The sequence below is a fragment of the Lynx rufus genome, unplaced genomic scaffold (assembly GCF_022079265.1).
Source record: "Lynx rufus isolate CCGP_SWC_20201006 ecotype Redwood Valley unplaced genomic scaffold, mLynRuf1.p SCAF_9, whole genome shotgun sequence".
NCBI classification, from domain to species: domain Eukaryota; kingdom Metazoa; phylum Chordata; class Mammalia; order Carnivora; family Felidae; genus Lynx; species Lynx rufus.
This window is the reverse complement of record NW_025814897.1, coordinates 46372932-46394525: the sequence shown is the minus strand read 5'-3', so window position 1 is coordinate 46394525 and position 21594 is coordinate 46372932. Positions and strand designations below refer to the sequence as shown.

At 46.2% G+C, this 21594-nt stretch overlaps 1 protein-coding gene across 1 annotated transcript in view; it reads right to left on the bottom strand.

Annotated features, from left to right (window-relative positions):
- Positions 1-21594, bottom strand: part of ME3 (malic enzyme 3) — a 185003-nt gene that overhangs the window by 79210 nt on the left and 84199 nt on the right. Inside the window, exons 2-3 of the mRNA XM_047071453.1 lie at positions 20715-20848; positions 17469-17618 (exon numbers count right to left, since the gene is read on the bottom strand). Coding sequence (XP_046927409.1) covers positions 17469-17618; positions 20715-20848 — 284 coding nt within the window. The remainder of the gene's footprint in view (positions 1-17468; positions 17619-20714; positions 20849-21594) is intronic.

Genomic DNA, 21594 nt, shown 5'->3' with positions numbered 1-21594 from the left:
GGTCCTGGAGAGTTCCCTAGTCCTTTCCTCCATGTAAGAATAAGGAGAAATCTGCCACCTGGGACAGCCCTCACCCAACCATGCAGAGCCCTGAGCTCAGGCTTCCAACCTCCAGTGTCTGTTGTTTGTCAACCACGCAGTCTGTGGTACTTTGTTACAGCAGACTGAATGGACTAAGACATGCCCACTTGGAATACTTTACAAATACTACACCATTTACTCATTGCCACAAACCTGGGAGCCAGCTACAGTTCCTATTTCCACCTGAAAATACTGAGGCTGGCTGAAACGAGGTAACATCACCGAGACAGAAAGAAGGCACTGTGCCTTCAGGTGTGTTGTTGAAGTGGAAGGAGACATTTGTAAAACACCAAGCTTCTGTCAGCATAGACAAAGACTGGAGTAACTTTTGCCCGGTAAGCATCTGACTTCGGCTAAGGTCATGACCTCACGGTCCCTGAGTTCAGGCCCTGTGTCAGGCTCTGTGCTGGCAGCTCAGAGCCTGGAGCCTGCTTTCAATTCTGTATCTCCCCCCCACCCCAACCCCCCAACCGCCCTTTCTCTCTCCTTCTCTCTCTCTCCCCCTCCCCCACTCACGCTCTGGCTCTCTCAAAAATGAATAAACGTTAAAAAAAATTTTTAAAAAACTGGCGTAACTTTCTAATTATTTTTCTATTTTTTTTCTTCCCGGAATTTGCAAATCTCAGCTATTCCTCTGGTGTCATTGATTATGAATGCTTTTTGGCAGGAGAAAATTGTTCAAGGCGCATTCCAAGGGTTGGAGAGGAATTTCTCCATCTGTTCTCTTTGAATTAAAAGGATCCTGATAAGGTGTACAAATAACTGAAGAAGAAAGCGTGGTTTTCATTTAAGAAGCATGCACACGGAAGAGCTAAAGAGTGTGCCTTGTATCTCCATCGTCATTGGCTGACTGAACAATTTATAATCAGGAGGACAAAAAAGGTCCCATAGATGGAAATTTCAGCTGCAATTGACACCCCTGTCCAAACAGCAAATCGGTTCAGAATCTAAACATTCTAATTTTGCAATTCACAGATGCTTCCAATTAGAATAGGGAAGGTTAATGTAGTTTCAGCTGTTACTTGAAAATATTAAAATGTGCCAAGAAAATGCAGACAGAGTTGGTACAAAGGAGTTTCTTTTTCTACTGAAATATTTACTCCTCCAAAAATAATAATCACAGAGGCTTCAGGCCCCCTCTTCCCAGAGAAGTCACACTTAATACTCTTCACTTTCTTTTATGGTGGTGAACATGGTACAGACCCACACAGGCTTCCACTTCATAAAGCAAACAAACACCTTCCTGGGGTCGAGAAGAACTCTCATCTGGGTCTCTGGGCAATAAGTATTTTGGAACATGGCTGTGCTCTAACATAAACTTCTGATTTATCCAAGCAAATAATCATCAAACCTGAGAGTCTGAAATTGCAATACCACTGACTCAGAGGCCAACGCACTGCTTGTTTACAGGTACCTGCGAGATAGGGAGGGAAAAACATCCTGTTTGTTTTTCCAAAGCAGATTTGAGAAGTAGTCCCACATATTCTTTTTCCACTGAGTCATAAATTTCTGAGGCCTCAGTTTGAGAAATAGGCTAGGAGCTCAGAACCCTATCCGAACCCACTGAAACAATGGGCCCCACGCCAAGGACAAGCTGAAACTGTAAAAGCTCGAAAGTTTCATGCTAGCATTTATGAGACAATTCTATGGGCAGGCATCTGCATTCTATCTTGAAGCAATTTGTAAGCGGAAGACTCTGCCCACTTTAATTTATTATATAAACATTTCTGGGGCTATCACTGCATATTAGTCATGAAAGCTGGAATTTAATAAAGGAGAACAGAATGCAGTTTTCAAAGAGGACAAAAGTTCACTGGGAAAACATATGTGCAAACCTCAGGGACCCTGATCACTGGAAGCAAATGTAAGAGACAGTTAAGTGCCTGAAACCAAATGTCTGAAAGGGCCGCTCAGCAGGAGTAACAGGGGCGGGGAGACATTTAACTTCACTTGTCATTCTGATGGAGTTGAGTCTCCCAACTATAAATGTTAAGGGAAGAAGTCTCACAAAACTCAAGATCAGGAATGTTCAAGGACAAGAAAGCATTTCTCTGAAATGCCTAGGGAAAGCTGTGTGCTTCTCTGGTCAGAAATAAGTCCCAGTTGGACCCACTCAATTCAAAACCCCAGTGTTACTGTCAAGCTTAGGAGCAGAGGCTCAGACAGACACACACTCCACTCTCAAGTCTTCTGGTTAGTAGTTGAGTGACCTTGACAAATGACTACGCTGGAGCCTCAGTTTCCTCATCTGTAAAATAGGGATAACAAGACGTTTCTAATAAAGTTGTATGTGACACTTAGAAGAGATAATATACGGAGAACAGTATACTGTGTGGCACATTCGGCAAGGGCTCAATACATGGAAGCTATTTTTCCTATTATTCCGTGTAAACTATCCTAAAAAACCCTTCGCATCCCAGGCTTACTATTAGTAGAAGAAACATAATGAGTAAAGCTAAAAAAAGCTGACTTGATCTGATTTATGTATGAACTACATGTTTGCAACATTACTGCTTTTTTCTCTATTAGAATACCTTGGGTCTATATAGCTAACACCCCAACTATTAGATGACAGCAATATCAAAAGAGGATCTTAATCCATTCAGGAGACTGATAGTATTGGTGCCACTATGAGTAATTTTTACTGTTACACTGAGAAACACAGCATGTCCAGTCCTTCTTTTCTACTGGCTTCTATAAGGTGAAAGCAGTCATTCATGAACTATTCCAACAATTCCTTATTAAACCCCTCCATGTAACAGGCACTGTTCTAGGCACTCGGCATATTTATTTCAGTTAATAAAACAGACGAAACCTACTGCTTTCTGGAGCTTATATTCATTCATCCATTCTTGTATACGGGACCTGCCATGCCAGGAGTTACAGAAAGGATGAAGATAACAAAGATGAATAAGACACACTGTCTGACACACTCTCCAGCTTAGCTTTACATTCTATTAAATTCCAGAAACACTGATCCAGGCACTTATTCAGTGCCACTCTGTCCTAGGTCCTGTGAAGGTCTACCCGCTGCAGATTCTTTTCTTTTTTTAATTATTATTTTATTTTTATTAAAAAATTTTTAAATGTCTGTTTATTTTTGAGAGGAAGAGAGACACAGCGCAAGTGGGAGAGGGGCACAGAGAGAGGGAGACACAGAATCCAAAGCAGGCTCCAGGCTCTGAGCTGTCAGCACAGAATCCAAGGTGGGGCTTGAACTCACAAACCGTGAGATCGTGACATGAGCCAAAGTTGGACGCCTAACTGGCTGAGCCACCCAGGCGCCCCTACCTGCTGAAGATTCTTAAAGGAATCAAATCACCTTTTACATTAATGTTAAAAAGAAAATTTTAAGACACACTGCATTTTAAACAAAGTTAATAGAGTTAAAGCTCTTTGTCTTTAAGGAATCATTAGTAATAGAATCTCACTCATCTAGGATTCTATTAACAGTATCAGGAAAATGAGATTCCAATTTTCTTCTATCCTTGCTCCTATTCTAACTATTGGTCCTTCCTTACACCTTCCTTCCATCCAACAAGGCCCATCTAACAAGGCTCTGTGCTGGGGGCTGGGTGTCCAATGGTAAGCTAAACAAATATGGCTCCTGCCCATAGCAAGCTTACAGTCCAGTAGTGTGGGAAGAGTCCTGCATGGCAAACAGAAATAGTTCAATTCTACCTCTCTCTCACTACCTATACAGCCTGGGGGAGTCAACCTCAGGAATCCTCATTTGCTCAAGTCAAAGGGGCTGCACTATCTGTTTCAGAGAGTGCCTGGCAGGGCTGTATTTGAATTCATACTAAAACTTCAAGGTACTTTATAGATATAAGTAATAATTATGAGTTATGGTTGATCCCCCAAATGATGGGGGAACATCTATCTCTCTACACAGTAGAAAGGAATAAAGAGGCAGGAGACTTGAGTTCTAGTCCTACCATTTCCATTGACTTGCACCCCTGGTTGAGGAGGGTGTCATGTCCCCTCTTGGCCTCAGTTTGAGAAAGTTGATTTATAGAATCAGGATCGTGTCACTGTGTGCTGCAAAGGGAGGCGAACCTACAGAAATGCAGACAGAGCCCAGGGTGTCTTCAGAGCTAATCCCTTCCACCCCCTCACAGACAGGGCTCCACCTGAGATATCCTGAGGAGATAGGACTCTTTTCAAAGTCCTCTTAGGAGGCCGATGCCTCAGCCTGTCTTGGAACCCACAGTGGGGGGATATCTGGGAGTTTTTGGGGACTGGGCTGCAGGTGGCACACAGGTAACATCTGTGTTGGTTGTGTAGGGTGCTTTTAAAATTGGAGGCCATTTAATATCCTGACACCAACTCAAGGGAGTATCATGGCAGCAGGAGCCATGAAGTGCTTGGTATGTCCTTGCCACGTGCCTAAAAGGCTCTGTCGGTGCAGGTACAAAGGGCCCGCCAAGGTGCAAGCCCTGGCCCTCTTCCTGATGCTTTGTAACAGGGCAGCACAGTTCACGGCCCCACTTTACCTCGTCTTCCCCCAGGGAACTCCAGCCGACACCTGCTGTAACTCCATTCAGCCTAAGGAACGTGTTTGCTTTGCCACCGTTGTTTGTGGGGTAAGGGTGTGCACATGATTCAGAAATGCTGAGTTTCAGCAACACAGGACTAGAGAGGGCTCCAATGAGGAAGGCGAGGTAGTGGACAAGGACAGGTTTGGGTTTCAACACTGCCACTCACCAGCCAGATGGCTCTCGACAAGACCCGCATCACCTCTGAACCTCTCCTCTGTGACATGGGGACAATAATGCCTTCTGATTTCTCAGGGCTATTGTGAGAGTCAGAGATGGTAAAGGTACTGTGATCATCACCGTACTGGCCACACAGTGAAAGGCAGTGGTAGTCGTGGCTGTTGTAATCCAACTTGAGGTTCCATTTCCAGAGCCTCATCTCAACTTTTCCCTACTGTCATTATGCGGCGATGCAGTTCAGAGCCAGCAAATCTCCCTTCACAGCCACATCACGCCGGTGTCCGTGTGCTGCAGTGTCCTGGGTTTTCACCTTCATCTCCACGTCTAGGACCCTCTCTGGCTCTTCTCTCCTGGTGCTTGAGGGAATACAGCACTTCTCTGTGGCCTTGCTCTTTAGTCTTCCTGAATTATCTTCCTCAAAAAATGCTTTTGTTACAATCTCCCTGCTCCAAAGTGTATCGCCATCTCTGACTGACGCAATCCAAACCCCTCACTCCGCCTCACATCAGCTCCATCTTCCCCACCCCGTCAATGGAGTGAATTCCTCACACACCCTGCACGTGCTGTGGGCCAGTGTGGTAGTGAGCCCTCCGTCCCAGACATGCTCAGTTACCAGAGAGAAGAGGCTCGTGAAGGCAGCAGTGAGGGTGTGTGGTCTGAAGCCTGGGTGGTGCTCCCATGTAGTGGATGTGTAACCTTTTTCAGTGACTTTAACTCACGGTGCCTCAGTTTCCTCTTCATTAAAATGGGCCTAATAGGATTAGTTACCACAAGGAGATGTCGTGGGGACTACGTGTGAAGCACCTACAAGAGTGTCTGGTGCATCGGAAGCTCTGAATAAACCAACGTGAGCTACCACTCGGTGACAGACATGACTCAAGCATCCTCTCAGGAAGGGGCACTGCTTTCAGCTGTAGGCAAGACAAAACTGGCTGGGAAGAGGAAATTCACTGCATATAACAAGTCCAGGGGAAGGCAGCTCCAGGATTTGTTTGTTTAGTGGCTCAACCATGTCACCAAGGACACAAGTTCCCCACATCAATTTTGGGCATTAACGGCCTGGACCCTGAGCTGTTTATCCCATGACCGTAGGATGATCATCACAGTTCCAGGCATCCTGGGCAAACATGAAAGTGTCATGGGAAGAAGGAGCCTTCTTGCAACAAGAAAAACCTTCCCAGAAGTCCTCGGGTGGACGACCCTCATACCTCTTTGGCCAGAACAGGATTGGCTGGGATTAATTAGGACCCACTGCTTGGTGCTGGGAAAGGCCAAGACTTCCTCAAAGAACATGGCCATTTGGGGGGAGAAAGATAATGGAGAAAAAATAAATAAAGCAAACAACAACCAGGGTTTTGTTAAGGAGGCGGAAGGGGCCATCAGCAGTGTCTTTTGTATTCCCAGTGCTGAGAGTCTGTGATTCTTGGCTTGTTCCAGCCACATGTCTTACTTTATGCAGTTCTTCCTGCTTGGAACTCATCCACTAAAGCTTTGTATGCCTGGGCTATGTATGTGCTGGGCTACCTTCCCAACATGAATCAAAATCCTTTTTTCGAGGTTTAGATCAAGAACAACAATTCAGGGAAGAGATCTCTTACCACAATGAATTACTTCCATCCTTTCCAAGTGAGCTAGACAATCCACACCACAATTTACTAACTGGCTTATGTTGCTTTAGAGATGCTCTTCTCCTCAGGTGGCCTGTAAACATCTCAAGGTCACAGGCCCTGAATAAACTATCTTATTCCATTTGGATCTTCCATGTACTTAATGGTGTCCAACCACAAAGACAATTAATGCTTGTTGAATCAATGCTTGTTGAACCTAATCAGAAGACAGCCTTGAAGTGGTCTCTCTGGTAGGTACCTGGAGATACTATGCTCAGCACTATGGGAGACACAGCGAAGAACAAAACACATAATTTCCCTCCTGGACCTTGTAGTTCAGGACAGGAGCTCATATGATGAATGATATGAAGTTGGAGAAGTCCATCGTCCTCTACCCATGTTACTTTTTGTTCTTTTGGGTTTTTTACTTGTTCCCCTCCAGTAACCTTTGGACAATGTTGAGGCCTCAGTGGGGCACCCCGCTGGAGCCCTGTTTCCACCTGCAGTATCACAGACCTGAAATCTTCTTGATCTATTCTTTCCCATCCTTCTCCCATTCACATAAAACCTATCCTTCCTAAGTTTCAAGTGCTATGGTTTTAGGAGATTCTGGTTTAAGATTAGTCTCTAAGAAATCAGTTCATCAATAAAGTTTTCAATGTTACCCTTCCAGGGCACACAGAAAATTTGAGGGGACTCCTATAGGTGCAATGAGCCGACCCAAGGACATGACTATGATCACGGATTTTAGGGGTTTGCCTGCTGGTGGTGGAGTTCTTTTCTGGCAAGGCAGAAATCCCCTTTTCTTTGAGAAATTCTACAACAATGACCCTTTATTCTTTCTCTAGTCCAGAAGCTTTCAAAACATTTACACTGTTTGCAGCATCTCTTAAGAAGCCACTTCTGGACTAAACTTCTGGACTAAACTTAGTGTGAGCAAACACAAGCTTTAGTGCATTTTACAGGTTAATGAGAGATCAAGGTTATTTGAGGAAAGGTCTACTCAACTCCTGCCTGTATGTACGTATTTCCTTCTCAGTAAGGAAATTCTCCCGCCCCTATTCTTTTGATCACCATGGCTGGGATTGCCAGAGACAAAGGAGGAAAAGGACAGAGTCAGATAAAAAAGAAACAAAAATCAGTTTGTTTAAATTGCCAGGGAAATCTGCCTTTGGCTAAAGGAAGTCAAACCCAGAACATCCTGTTCAAGTTACTAAGGCTCATTTACTTCCAACTTGAGCAGAAAACTATAATCTTTGCATTTGTGTGGGGTGGCTCAATCTTTTCTACCTTCACTCTCAACCCCTACACCTAAACTTCTGGATGGCTGAGGTGTTCCTTTGTCCTCCCCAAACAGCAGTCTGCTCCTTCTGGATGCTAAAGTCCCAAGTGGGTCATGTGCAGTTAAATACAAACTCATTTTTTCTTTTTTGGTATGTAAATGTTCAAACTTCCTCTAAGAAAGAAAAAGCCAATTCCCTCAGGGACTGAAAGCAAAGTAGTTCAGAAAGGAGAATAAATGCTCCTTCTTCTCTCCTCTAGATCAATCTGTTCCAGAGCGTTTCAACGATGTGGGATCCAGACACAATTTAACTTGTTCCATGTGACATTCATGTAAAATAATAACTGAACAACTATTAAAGTCCTTCATGCTTTGGAAGGACTCCTTGCGCCACCTTCCTTAGATCTATTCCAGCATCAATTCCCCAGCACGGAACAACCCATGAAAAACCCCGGACTGCCGGCTGGTCTGCCTGGGAAGGTGCCCATGCGTGAGTCAGAGCTCTCAGCAAAATGACACTTTTGCAGATAAGCCTGCAAGCTTTTTCTTGTCAGAAAATGAAAAGTATGTGTTTTCGTCGACTTTTACATTTTCCTCCCTTGAATGCCAGAAACTTTAGAGGCAAATTTATAGCCACGGTGCTCTAATCGGCTCAAAAATTATAGACTATAAGGGTTGGATTTAGAAGGAGCCCTTGAGATCACCTAATAAAATTCTCTTGTTTTATAGATGAGCACAGTGAGGCCCAGGAAGGAGGAGACTTGGTGACAGTCACACTGCTCAAACTGGGACCAGAGCCTAGGTCTCATGACTCCCAGGTTTTGCTACTAATGCACACTGGGGCCTGGCAGTATCCATTCCTTCTGCTTCCTTCAGATGGCCTCCACTTAGTTTTCAGTGAGCAACTTTTTACCAGCTCCTAATCCAGTGGTTTTCAAAGCGTGGTCCCTGCCCCAGCAGCATCAGGGTACCCTGAATCTGTGTTTTGCCAAGCCTCCGGGTGATCCCAATGCATGCTAAGTCTGAGATGCCCTACCTTAACCTGTTTGCCCCACCCACTGGATTAAGAAGGAGATCAGGGCACTAATCGGATCCATCTAATTTCACAGCCCTTTTTCAGCTTGGCTCTTCCTGTTACCTAAGGCAGAGGTCCACTTAATTTACCTCTGGGGAAAGAGTTTATTGGAAATTTGGAACTGGGGTGGAAAGCCAGGGACTGGCACTCGCTCTGCCTGCTTCTTCCTCTCGCTGCCACCTGTCCAGTTCTCCTCTTTCCACAGATCTGTTCGTTAACTTTCCTCTCTTCCTTCTGTTCCTTCATAGTCGACATCTGCTTTTGTTGTACCATGACCCGACTCTGAACTCTAAACTATAGCATCCCATCTGCCTTAATTTCTCTTCCTAACTGCAAAATTCTTCTTATGTAGCTTTTCCCATTTTTCGGTTTACACTCCTGAAAAGGACTCCAACTGACCCAGCACATCTTTTCAGTCAGTTCACACTGGTCCCATGCTTACCCCAAAATGTTTGGTCACCTTTGGTCTGATGCTTTGAGTCAGTTCACACTGGTCCCATGCTCACCCCAAAATGCTTTGTCACCTTTGGTCTGATGCTTTTTCCTGTCTAATCAACTATTGACATAAGATAAGTGTACAGTTTGGACGGGGTTTTGGGGGGGCAACTTCTGTGCAGTGCTAAAAGCTTCAGGAGGAAATTGGGGGAGGGGGAAGGAAGCATACATGGGTGACTCTTTCTGACCTCCCCCTCCACTAATCCTGGGAATGAGACATGAGGGAACTTGGCAATGGGTTTAATAGTTAGGCTTACTGAGGGTTGGATTGGAGATGGAAGTTCTGTTATATTATCATGATCCTAATCTTCAGTATACTGCCAGGCCGGGGTGGCCTGGAAAATATGGACTGCTGGTTATCAACTCCCCAGAAGTCACAGAAGATCCAAGCTGGAGGAACTATAGAGATCACAAAGCTCCGTGATTTGTGGCCCTGGGCTGCCACGAGAATCCCTGGGAGCTTTTGAGAAATGAGAGCTGCGTGGGCCCCACCTTGGGGATTCTGACTTAAAGCTCCCAGATGCTTCTAATGCACAGCTGTCACTGAGAACTACGGGTCTAACTTGACCCTCATAATTTTACAGCTGGGGAAACAGGCTCGGCTATATAATGTGACTGTGGCTCACTTAAAGATCTCATTCCTACCTTGGTTATAGAATTTGGGTTATTAGATCCTAAGTGGTTAGAGCTGGAAGAGATCACAGAAGCCACACAGTTCAACCCTACACTTCCATGTGAGACTAAGGAGCTTAGTGACTTGCCCACAGAGTCAGCCAGGAAGGAGGTGGCCAAAGCTACAAACCATGTCTCATGACCCCTCACTCCTCTGTGCACAATACCAAGGCAGAGGACCAAGGATGCCAGATGAGAAGCTAAGCAGGCCCAGCCGCAGACCTCACTCTTGCTCTGCTCCAGGGAACCTTTGCACAGCACAGCTGGAACAGCTTGGCAGAGAAACCCGACGTAACTGGGTGTGGAATGGGCTCAACCAAAGGAATTGGTACCTTGGGGCCTTGAGGATGGGAAAGAGGCAGCTGGTTTGATGATGCTAATCTTCACTTTCTGCCTGCCTTCCAATCATGCTGGGAGTACGGGTGCCTGTTCCTGATCAACTGACAGCTGGGCTGGAGTCCAGACTGTGATGTGCTCAAATGCTGTGCCCTGGGTGTCAGGGGGCTTCTGACACTTGCTGAGATCGGGTTGTCTTTGTTTTCCAGAGTGGCTTTAAGTCAAGATGTTGGCGTCCATTGGTCCTGTGTATGGCTAGAAATGGCTTCGGTTGGCATTTGGGAAGCAGAGGCATGAACCCTGGGGGCCCTTGTGTACGTGGATAGAGGCGATGGAAGTGGTGGTGATGGCTGAAGATAAAAAGGTTCCAATGTAAAAACAGAAACAAATAAAAGAGAAAATAAAAAGCATTTAGGGCTCCAACAGCAAAGACAAAAACCAAATGAGGCAACGGCTTGACATAATGAGTGACAATCAGGAAAGCCCAAAGAGGTGAGTATGAACCTCAACCACACCTTTCTGGGGGGCTGGGGTGAGGGAGAAGAAGCGATGAAAAAGCAATGTCCCTTTATGCTTGTGAGGAACCTTACAGTGGATAAAGCACTTTCACACACACGTAGCTCATCCGATCTTTACAACAACCCCAAGAGGCGGACAGTTCCCGTGGTCCAGACTTGGGGACAGGAGCAGCCTGGCTCCAAGGCCACATGGTTCACAGGGGAGCTGACCCATTCCCTCTGGACTCCAGCCCCAGTGCTCTGTCTGCCATGGTACAGTGTGTGTGTGTGTCCCTCATGTGTGCAGGCCATTCATGCAAGGGAGCTTCCATGAAGACATGCATGCAAATGCTTATCTCTGAGGTGTCATGTTCACAGGGCCACAAGAAACTCACCTGTGAGCTCAGGAGAAACACAGGTGTCTTAGACAAGTTAGCCTTAATTTTCCTCTGGTAAAGTAACAAGCTCCTTTTGGGGTTGTGTAGGGATAAAGTACCCGAAGTGTCTAGCCTAGGGCCCACCATGAGCAGCGTAAGCATTCAATAAATGGTAGCGGTTACTGTCCTGCATACATGTTACTGGCCTGTGTGCAGGACCCCACCTGCCTGCAGATAAGAAAGACAACAGCCTGGCTCAGGGCCAAGGGCTGCTGGCTTTGTCCAAATCCAAACCTGACTTCAGGTATCTTCTACAGGATCTCGACCACCAGTGAAGCCAAGGCCCACTTCCTACCCTCACCTCTCCCTCCACATCTTCCCCTTACCTGCTAACAGGTTTGCTAGTTAGGCACAAGTATGGATCTTTTCAGGTCTGTATCACACAACAGAGGAATGGGGGCACTTCAGAGGGCCAAGATGCCCTCAGCTGGTTTACCCTTCAGACTCTTGGGTAGGGTGACTCAGAGTCAGATGACAGACCCTGAGGGTGGTGTCTTGAGCAGGTCACAGCTGCTGAGCACCTGCTAGGGCTGGGCCTTTTACACATGGAATCTCACTGAATCCTCGTAAGCAGCCACATGAACAAGCATCATTCCCATTTTACACATGAGGAGACTGTGTGTGTGGAGGGGGGGGCGTTGCTAAATGGTCATAAGTCATCAAAAGCTGGGATTCAAGGCCAAGTCTTCCTGCTTCAAAGTCTGCTCCTGCTACTACCCATAACCCAGCCCTCACCGCCCATGTGGATGGGATCCCACACAGAGGCTGGTAAATGTCAGGGTTACAGGCATGTGCATATCTGTTAGATCCCAAGACGATGAAGGTGAAGACAAGGTTGGTCAAGATGGAGGTGCCTAGGGAAGGGAGGGTATTCTCCCACACTGGACAGCAGCCTACACCATACTGGCTTTCCCCTCATAGCCCCTCCTTAGCTGAGTTGCATCTTGGACTCCTGCCTGGCCTCACCCTGGGCTTGCACATGTTAATGACATTCAAGGCCATTCCTTCAAGCCAGGCTATCCAGTATCTATGGCCCATGGAGAAGCACGCACGGGAGGTGCAAAGGGTGAGGCAGGAAGGGGCAGAGGAGGCTCCACAGAATCCAGAACCTGCAGCTGTGTTTATCCACCCAGGGATACTCAGGTGCCCCAGAGATAGTCTAGCATCTCCCCCAAGGCTGTGAGGCGATGCAGAGCCCGAGGCACTTTGGAAGTTCCATTTTAGCATCAGCTGGACCTAATTAGCTTTGGAGGGGGACAGGCCCTTTCACAGAGGACTCCATTGTTCCTGGGAACCTGGCAGGAATGTTTATCATTTCAGAAACTGAGAAGGAGCTGGCTCTCTCCCTCCTGGCCTTGGGGCTGTCCTCCCTTCAGATGCTAATCCATAAAGCCATTCCAAGCCAGGCCTCAGATGAAGCTCAGGGCTGGGGTGGAGCCCAAACTCCCATTTCCTTCAGGAGCAAGGCAGGTGTGGAATCAACACCTGGAAAGCAGCCAAATGGAAACCTGGTGCAACAGCTCAGACTGTCACATGTCAAGTAGCTTAATTGGGTAATCATCTGAAGAAGGGTTTGTGCAAAACATATGCGGGAAGTCTGTACCAAGAGTGTGAGGGAAGAATCCAAGAACACAGTTCAGTCTGCCCACACCTGCCTCAGCCCCACAGAGCCTCAGGCTCAGGACCTAGCTGGATCATTCTCTCCCAGGAGAGGCTCAGGAAAAGGTTATGTAGCAATCCCCACCAAAGAGTCCTGAGCAATCAAGCATTCCTGGAGCTGCAAGGGCACCCATCCCTAAATGCCCACCAAATAAATGTGCACAGTCCCAAACCACAGCAGGCAGTGTAGTGCGGTGGTTACCTGTCCACGTTCTAGTTCAGACTGTGTGGGTCTGAGTTCTGGCTTTGCTGGTTATGAGCTGTGTGATTTGGGACAAGTTATTTCTCTGTGTCTCAGTGTTTCCATCTACAAATGGGATGGCAGTAGTAACTACCTCTTAGGGGATTGTGAGAATTAAATAAGTTAATATGCAAAGATTTTAGGATGTGCCTGACCTTCAGCAAACAGTTATGCATTACTATGATGCTTTTTTCCTGCTCCAGTTCAACTGCACATCTTGGGCTGGGACCATGGCACTCTTGTTTTCCCCACTGTGTGTCCAGCTTCTGTAGTACCCCGACGGCCCTCACTCAGGGCTGGCCTGGTTCTCTGGGCTCAAGTGGTTGGCAGAGCCTTGTTTCCACCCATATGAACCCCCACTCTGCCACCATGCCCCTCTCCATTGCTGAGCCACTGGAGAACTGCCAATGGGGCCTGGGTCCAAGTGGACACAGCTCTCCCTGTGACTCCAAACACCTTGTGTCGTGGGAAGGAGACCAAGCTCGTTCCTCTTTTTGGGCAGAGCCACTGGCCAATTCTCCTACCCCTCTATTCTCCTGTTTCACCCACCGTGGGGTCCTAGAGGACTTGCATTCTAGCAAGGGAGAGAAGGGTGTGCCTGGATCACTGTAAACAAATGCTTTTTGTCTCAATTCTTTGCTTTCATCTTTTACAGCCCAGCTCAAATGTCATCTCTTTGGTGTGGCTTTCCCTGACTCTGGTAGCCAGAATTCTAACTACCAGTTAGATCTTACACAAGTTCCTTTCCTCTGGCCACCTCAGTTTCCTCATCTGTGAAATGGAGGTACTGTTCCCAGACTAACCTGACAGGACATTGGGAGGATCCATTATGAGCCAATGGATGTAAAAGCCTATCTCCCCTCCCCTGACCCTCCTTGCCAGGCACAGGAGGTGGGGAGATACCCAAGTGAGCTGACCACCCAGGTGTCTATAAAACCTATAATACCAAGCCCTTTCCTGGAATGGCCATTCCCTTCTTCTTTACCCACAGAATTCCTATCCAACCTTCAGGGACCAGCTCAAATATCATCTCTTCTGTGAAGCATTCCTAACACCTCCAGGGAAAAGAAATTTCTCTCTCCCATGGACTCCTGTAATTCTTTGTCTCTATTAAATCTCTTATTTTTTAAACTTTTGTTATATTTAACTTATATCATTATTGCCTGGCCCTTCACTGTGCTTGAGGTCAAGAACCATATTTTGTTCTTTGGGGGGTAATTTCACAGCATGTAACATGATGCCCAGCACCTAGTAGTTGCTCCATCAGTGATGAGGGAAACAAAGGGAAGAGAAATGCAGTTCAAATTAAATTCCCTTATTATAGGCTGCAGCCCACTGATAGATGTCAGAGACATGCAGCGTGTAACGCTCCCCAAGAAGCTTATGGCTGCCTTAATGCCTTAATGTTTACACTTCCTTAAAAACTAAAAGCAACCTTATCTTGACAATAGCTAAATCTTTAGGGTCCTATGAGACCTTGCTTCCAGCATCCAGAAATTCCTTGGAGACTTATGTTACTATACCTCCCCTCCCTGCACAAACTTGAGAGTATAATCAGTTGTTCCTCACAACCCTAGTGCAGCTCTTTCTGCCCACAGGTCCTGTCCCCGTGCTTTAGTAAAATCACCTTTTTGCACCAAAGACATCTCAAGAATTTTCTTGGCCATTTGCCCATGAACCCTACTTCAAATTCCATCAATAAGTGTTCGTTAACTCAAGTTCAGTTTTGTGTGTTCCCTGGATTCTAGAGTGGGTTCTGGAGGCAAAGTCTACCTTAAGAACCTGTTGTATGTGCAGGATCCTGATCCTAGTAACTGGTTCATCCGGAACCAACAACCAAATCTACAGTCTAGACTGTAGCCTGGGAGTGGGATAGCCTTGCATTTCCACAGGACCTCAGTGGCCAGCCAGTGCAGGCAGTGAGCCATGTCATAAGGGCTGAAGGACCTCAGGAAACAGTAGGTTCTGGAAGAGTCCAATTGTGTCTGTAGTTAAACGTGTGAGTTCATTAAATGTTCAATGACTCAATTTTCTTTTTAAAAATGTAAAAGTGTGTATGTATGACTCTACATGTAGCAATTTTTCCTTCCTCCTACAACAGTCACTGAAGACAAATAAACACTCACATGTATGACAGATACCTAATCCACACATCACATTTTACCCTCACAATGACTAGTTGATATAGGTAGTATTATTACCTTCATTTTACAAATGTGGAAATTAAGGCTGAGAGAAGATAAGGAAATTGCCCAAGGTCAAGGAGACTAAAAGTCAGGGCTGACAGCAAAGACATAGCTCTTTCTAGTCAGTACACAATGCTACTTTCCATCGGAGTGTCAGGTGCTTGCCAAGTACTGGTCTAGTATATGCAAATGGATCTGACGTATTGACTAACGCCTCAAGAAATTTGTGTTCTGGTAGAGGGGGCTGATATACAAATAATTAAAAACATGAAGCACAAAAAATGTAACTATGGAATGGAACTACGTGTAATGAATTGAGGGGGAGGCAGAGGAAGGAGTGAGGAGTTCAGCCCTGGTGGGTCAGGGAGGGCAGAGAAGCTGACTCTTGGGTGACCTTGAAGGCTAGCAACAATTCTGATGGACAGAGAACAAGGAAAGAAGAGAATGCAGATGTCTGAGGCAGAGAGGAACACATGTGCAAAGGCACAGAGGATTAGAGCACCAGACGTACTTGGACATGAGGAATAGATCAGTGTAGCCAGAGCATGGGATTTCTGAGCCGGAGCTGGGATGTGATAAGCTTACTTTCATCAAAGTGCTGGACTTGTTTCTTTAAGACTTGGAGGCTGCTGATGGCCTTGGAGGAGGGAAATGAGCTGACCTGCACTCTGCAGGAGGGAGGACCTGGGAGGATCATTTCTGAGTAAGAACTGGCAAGTAAACAGGGTCCTACATCCTTTAGAAATGTTCTACCAGCTCCCAAGGTCTCTGCCACTACTGGTTTCAGAATGAGAGTAAGAGAAAAGGAGTCTCTTTCCTCTTGAAAAAGGCAGGTTGAAGACCACTGCTACAGGGTCTGGGTGCAGTCCCCCCATAGGACTGCAGAAGAATGGCTCCTTTTTTTTTTTTAAGTTTATTTACTTTGTTTTTAGAGAGACAGAGACAGTAAGTGAGTGGGGAGGGGGAAGAGAGAGAGAGAAAATCCTGAGCACGCTCCACGCTCAGCACAGAGCCTGAGGCAGGGCTCAATCCCACGAACCATGAGATCATGACCCGAGCCCAAAATCAGGAGTCGGACGTTTAACTGACTGAGCCATTCAGACACCCCATGGCTGCTCTGAGTGATGAGGTCAGGTCTGCTTCAACAGCTGGACCCCACCCCCACCGCAAGAAGTGAGATGTGACACACTGCCCCTTGGCCAAAGGTGACAGTGGGGCCAGAAGAGGAAGAGAACCGGCATCAGGGCCTCCACGTGCTCAGGCGGCAGGCTCATCCCAAATGCTGGCTTCACAACTGGAAGAATGTTTTTCCAAATCAACAAAAGATGTTCTAGATCCATGATTACATGCTCCTCATATACCAAAGGATTTATAAACACAGATTTATAAATTCTATGCAAACATAAATTACACATCAGTGCACAGCACACTGTATCTTAACATATTCTAACACAGACTAAAACAGTGTTCCATTACATATAATAAACCCAGGCCAATCTTTTATCAGCAGTGCTAGAAATATGTATTGATAATAACCAGGCACCTTGCACTGAGGATCTTTGGAAAACACTCATTTTTCCTTTTTTATACATTTTTAAAAATATATATTCTGAACTCATCATGAAAAAAAAAACACAAGCAATCTTTTTAGAAAGACTGCCCTCTAAATTCTTTGGCTCTGAAAGAAACTGTAGTGCCAAATTTTTGTCTAATAAAATGACATTTTAAGTGGAATCTGAGTCAAGCCCAAATGAAGGAATACTGCTTCTTTGAGTCAGCAAAAGAATTCAGTCTTTGGTATCCAACACTCCATTATTCATTGGCCCGAACTGGCAAGAGAGCCGTCGGCACTGTGGAGATGACAAGAGAGGGGGTAGGTGGTAGGTAGATAATGAGAGAAAAACAATCTGAAATACCTTTCAGGCCAACTTTGAACAACATGTTGCGCATTTATCATTGGGAGGTGGAGGGGCTCTGTTATTCCCTTGCTAGACCCTCTCTCAGCTCATTTCTCTGGGCGTGGGGTAATTTCCTGAGCAAGAGCTTAAGATCAAATGTCTTGTCGAGCCTTTGGCTCAACCAGGAATAGCCTCCAGAGTCCCATTAAGCAAGGCCAGAGGGAAGAATAGATTCCCCAACATGAGACAGCCCCTCCCTGAGCCCACGCCCCAGGATGGCTCACCGGGGCCTGCGGAAGGTCAGGCCATAGTGCTGACAGGCCAGTCCCACGGTGGGGGTGTACACGATGGGCATGAATTTCTCCACGTCTGACGTCAGCACTCGGTAGAAGAGCTTCTCGTTCCGGTCCTGGAGTGTCATGAGAATGATGTACCTTGGAAAGGGAGACGAGAATCACACTGGTCACATGAGCACCATAGTGGCAGTGCAGAGGTCCCTTGATGCAAAGACCCAGGGCTCCTGCTCAGCTACTTACAACGGCACGTTCATGGGCAAATCACTATCTCCCCTAAGCATGGGTCTCATTTCTTGTAAAATGTGGAGGATATTGTCTGCCTTATAGTACTTATCATTATTCATGGCATAGACACTATTCTAAACATTTTACATTAACTCATTTAAAACCCCCAAAGATTTGTGAGGTATGTCCTATAATTCTGGCTGTTTTAGAGATAAGGAGGGTAAGGCACAGAGAAATGAAATAGATTTGAACTTAAGCAATCTGACTCCAGAATCACAACCATGATGCAAGATGGTTAGTTATGTTATTACTGTGTGGACATTACTGAATGAAAAAATCATAGGGGCGCTTAGGTGGCTCAGTCAGTTAAGCTCCTTGACTTTCGCTCAGGTCATGATCTCGCCAGTCAGAGTTCGAGCCCCTCATCAGGCTCTGTGCTGACAGTTCAGAGGCTGGCGCCTGTTTCAGATTCTGTGTCTCCCTTTCGCTCTCTGCCCCTCCCCCATTTGTGCTGTCTCTATTTCTCTCTCTCTCTCAAAAATAAACATTAAAAAAATTTTAAAAAGAAAAAAATAATAATATACTGGAGGTGGCATAGAGTCGAGGAAAATACAGAATACACCAGAGCTGGACTTTCCCACTACAAAGGGCTGGTCCCTGTCACAGCAGAGCTCCCCGAGTGGCTGAGTACCACTTGACCTCAGGAGGTGTGCTCCAAAAAAATCTCTTTCTTACCTATTCCCTGAAGCCTGAAATCAGTAAGCCAGGAAAAAAGCCTTTCATTCAGAGTCCTGAAAACGCAAAAACCCTGGGGGAAAAAAACCCAAGGGTTGAAATTCAAGGTGAGGTGTTGGTGACTACTGATATCACACCCGTTCTGGACAAGAGTGTAGGAGAGTATGGAGGCACTTGAGCCCTGGCATGGAATGGGGTGGGAGAGAGGTACCCAGAGGGGAATGATCCCTGGGCATGGTATCAGGGTTCTGGGTTTGAACCCCAATTCTGCTGTTAACTAGCACTGTGACTCTGGGGAAGTCATGTGACTTCCTGGGGCCTCAGCCTCTTCCCTACCAAAGGCCCTGGTCTAGAACTAAAAACAGTGTTTTAGAAGGAAGGGAGGATTTCTGCTTGCGTAGCCAGGATCTCAGCTCGTTACTAGTGTTCTGAGCTCATTCCCTTACTTAGTAGCCATTTGCACTCATCTCTTCCCAGTTCTGCATCCAGTGATGTCAAGTTGATAACTTGAAATCGGTCATGGTTGGGAGTATTTATATCATGGAAATTGGCCAATGCTATAAATCAGGGTTCTCCTCATGCCCCAGAACCAGTTACTATAAATTTACCAGCATACCATTACCCTTACTGAAAAGAAGCCAGGGAGCTTCCTTAGCATTTCCCTGAGCGCCTGCTGAAATAAGGGACTCTGGGAATGAGTGGGTCAGAGGAGTCAACAGACCATCAGGAGCAAGCCCTGTAGAGCAGCCAGTATCAGGCACGTCCCCTGCTCCCTGAGCCTGGCATGTCTTCCCAGGCATATGAGTAAAGTCTATCTAGCTGAAAAAAACTGGGGACAGGGAAGGATTTAGGACTTTTAATTCTTAGGAAAAAGGATTTCACATTAGACTTTAATTCTTTGTAAATTTAACAAACAGGGGAAGTTCAGATTGTTCAAAGTTAGAGCATGTGTAATGCTGTTGGTTGGATTAATCCTGTACTTTCTGGTTTGGTCTTCAGGGTGACATAGTTAGACTACTGAGTGGAATAAACAAGAAGGAAAGAATATTCGACCTGGGCTGCAGTATGGCCTTGGAGTTAATGGGAGTGATACCCACAGAGTTTACCTGTTCCGGAATAGAGGGAAGGGGGAAGCAGAGCTTTCATTATTCACTACAATTTAGAAAACATGGACTCTATGGGGGAAGCATGGGAAGACAGGTGCAGGATCTGACATCCTGCTGAGGGGGACAGCCACACCATCAATGACCCAAAGTCTTGGCCATTAAGCTCTACAGATGTATGGGGGGGTCTCTTATCTTCTCCCCACATTTCTGCCGGAGCCCAGCAAGGCGCCGTATTTATTTTTGCACGCTTTTGCACAGTGCCTATTGTTGTAAGTCACAGTTACTATGTAATTATTCTGAGCACATTACAAATACTAATGCATTTAAGCCTTATCATAACCCTATGAGTTAGATACCACTGGTATGGTACAGATGAGCAATGAACCAGAGGGGCTGAGTAAGTTTTGCTGTTAAGTGATAGAATGAGGATTTGAAGTCAGTCTAATACTAGAGTCTAGTCTTATAGCCACTGAGCTCTAATGCCTCTTAGCTATGGCACAGCAGAGCAATTAAGAGCAGACTCTGGAGCGAACTGTGTTCAAATCCTGGCTGTACTAATTCACAGCCATGTGACGTGGGAGGTCACCACCTTCTTTAGTAAAAACTGACAAAGCTGACCCTGTGATCCCTCATTTGGCTCTTCGTGTAGTATCCTCAATGGGAGAACCCAGAGGGGAGGCAGGGTTATTAACGGCTCTAACATATGACATCCGAGGTCCCTTCGGAGGTGTCATTGTGCATTTCCCCTCTTCTCCCACACATTCCCCTTACCGTAGGAACCTGGGCCATGTACCACCCTTCTCCCCTTTGCTCCCCTTCTCCCTGTTGAGGGAAATGCCTTCCATGAACCCCAGTGCCATCTGCTGAAGTCCCATCAGTGCTTCTCCGGCTGACTCAGATACCATCACTTTCCAGAGGCCCAACCAGATTCCACTGGTTGAACGTCAGTCTCCCTTCCCAGTTCTCCCAAGACATGTCTACGGTGCCTCTATCATAACAAGACCTGTCCCTCAGGGAGACCACCACCCTGTGGAAGACAGGGCTGGGTCTGGGATGTCTCAGGGCTCTCAGCCTTTCCCTGCTGCAGAGAACCAAGAGAACCTTGTACAGGCCACAAGAAACAGCTCAGCCTGTGGCTCGAGTAGAGAGAGCAGATCTAGGCACTGACTTGTCCAGGTCGCTCTGCTGCCGCTCATAGTATCTCATGATCCGGAGAAGCTGGACGTCCTGGCTCAGGAAGCAGGGGGGGATCAGGCCGTGGATTCCAAGCTGCAGCCTTTCTTCAAGTGTAAAGGCCATCCCCTGGGAAGAACAAGAAAGAAACACACACACATGAAGGGATATGTGTAAAACTACAGAACAGAAAGGTTCCATCCACAGACAGGCAAAAGTCACTGATTCAACAGTGGGCCCTGCATTTGAATCCCACCTCTGCCATTTAAATGACGGGCAATCTTGTGCCAAGTACTTGGATTCTTCTGAGTTTCAGATTCTTCCCGGAAGAATGAGGAAAATATCTACGTGGTCAGTTTTTTTGGTTAGTTTTTGGTTTTTTTTTAAAAATGTGTTTTATTTTTTAGAACAATTTTGGATTTACAGAAAAAATGAGAAGACAGTACAGAGAGTTCCCATATATCCCCTCAGCCAATTTCTATTATTAATATCGTCTATCACTTCAATACATTTGTTAGAGCTAAAGAACCTATAGTGACACATTATTATGAAGCAAACGCCATAGTTTTTTCAGGCTTCCTTGAGGTTTTTTTTGTTTTAGAGAGCAAATGAGCAGGGAAGAGGGGCGGGGGGTGGGGCAGAGAGAGCATCTTAAGTAGGCACCATGCTCAACGTGGAGGCTGATGCAGGGCTCAATCCCACAACCCTCGGATCATGACCTGAGTTGGAATCAAGACTCAGGCGCTCAACCAACTGAGCCACAGGTGTCCCATAGCCTTCCTTAGTTTTTACCTATGGCCCTTTCTGTTGTTCTTTTTGCAGGATCCCACACTACATCTAGTGATCATGTCTCCTTAGGCTCCTCTGTCTGACAG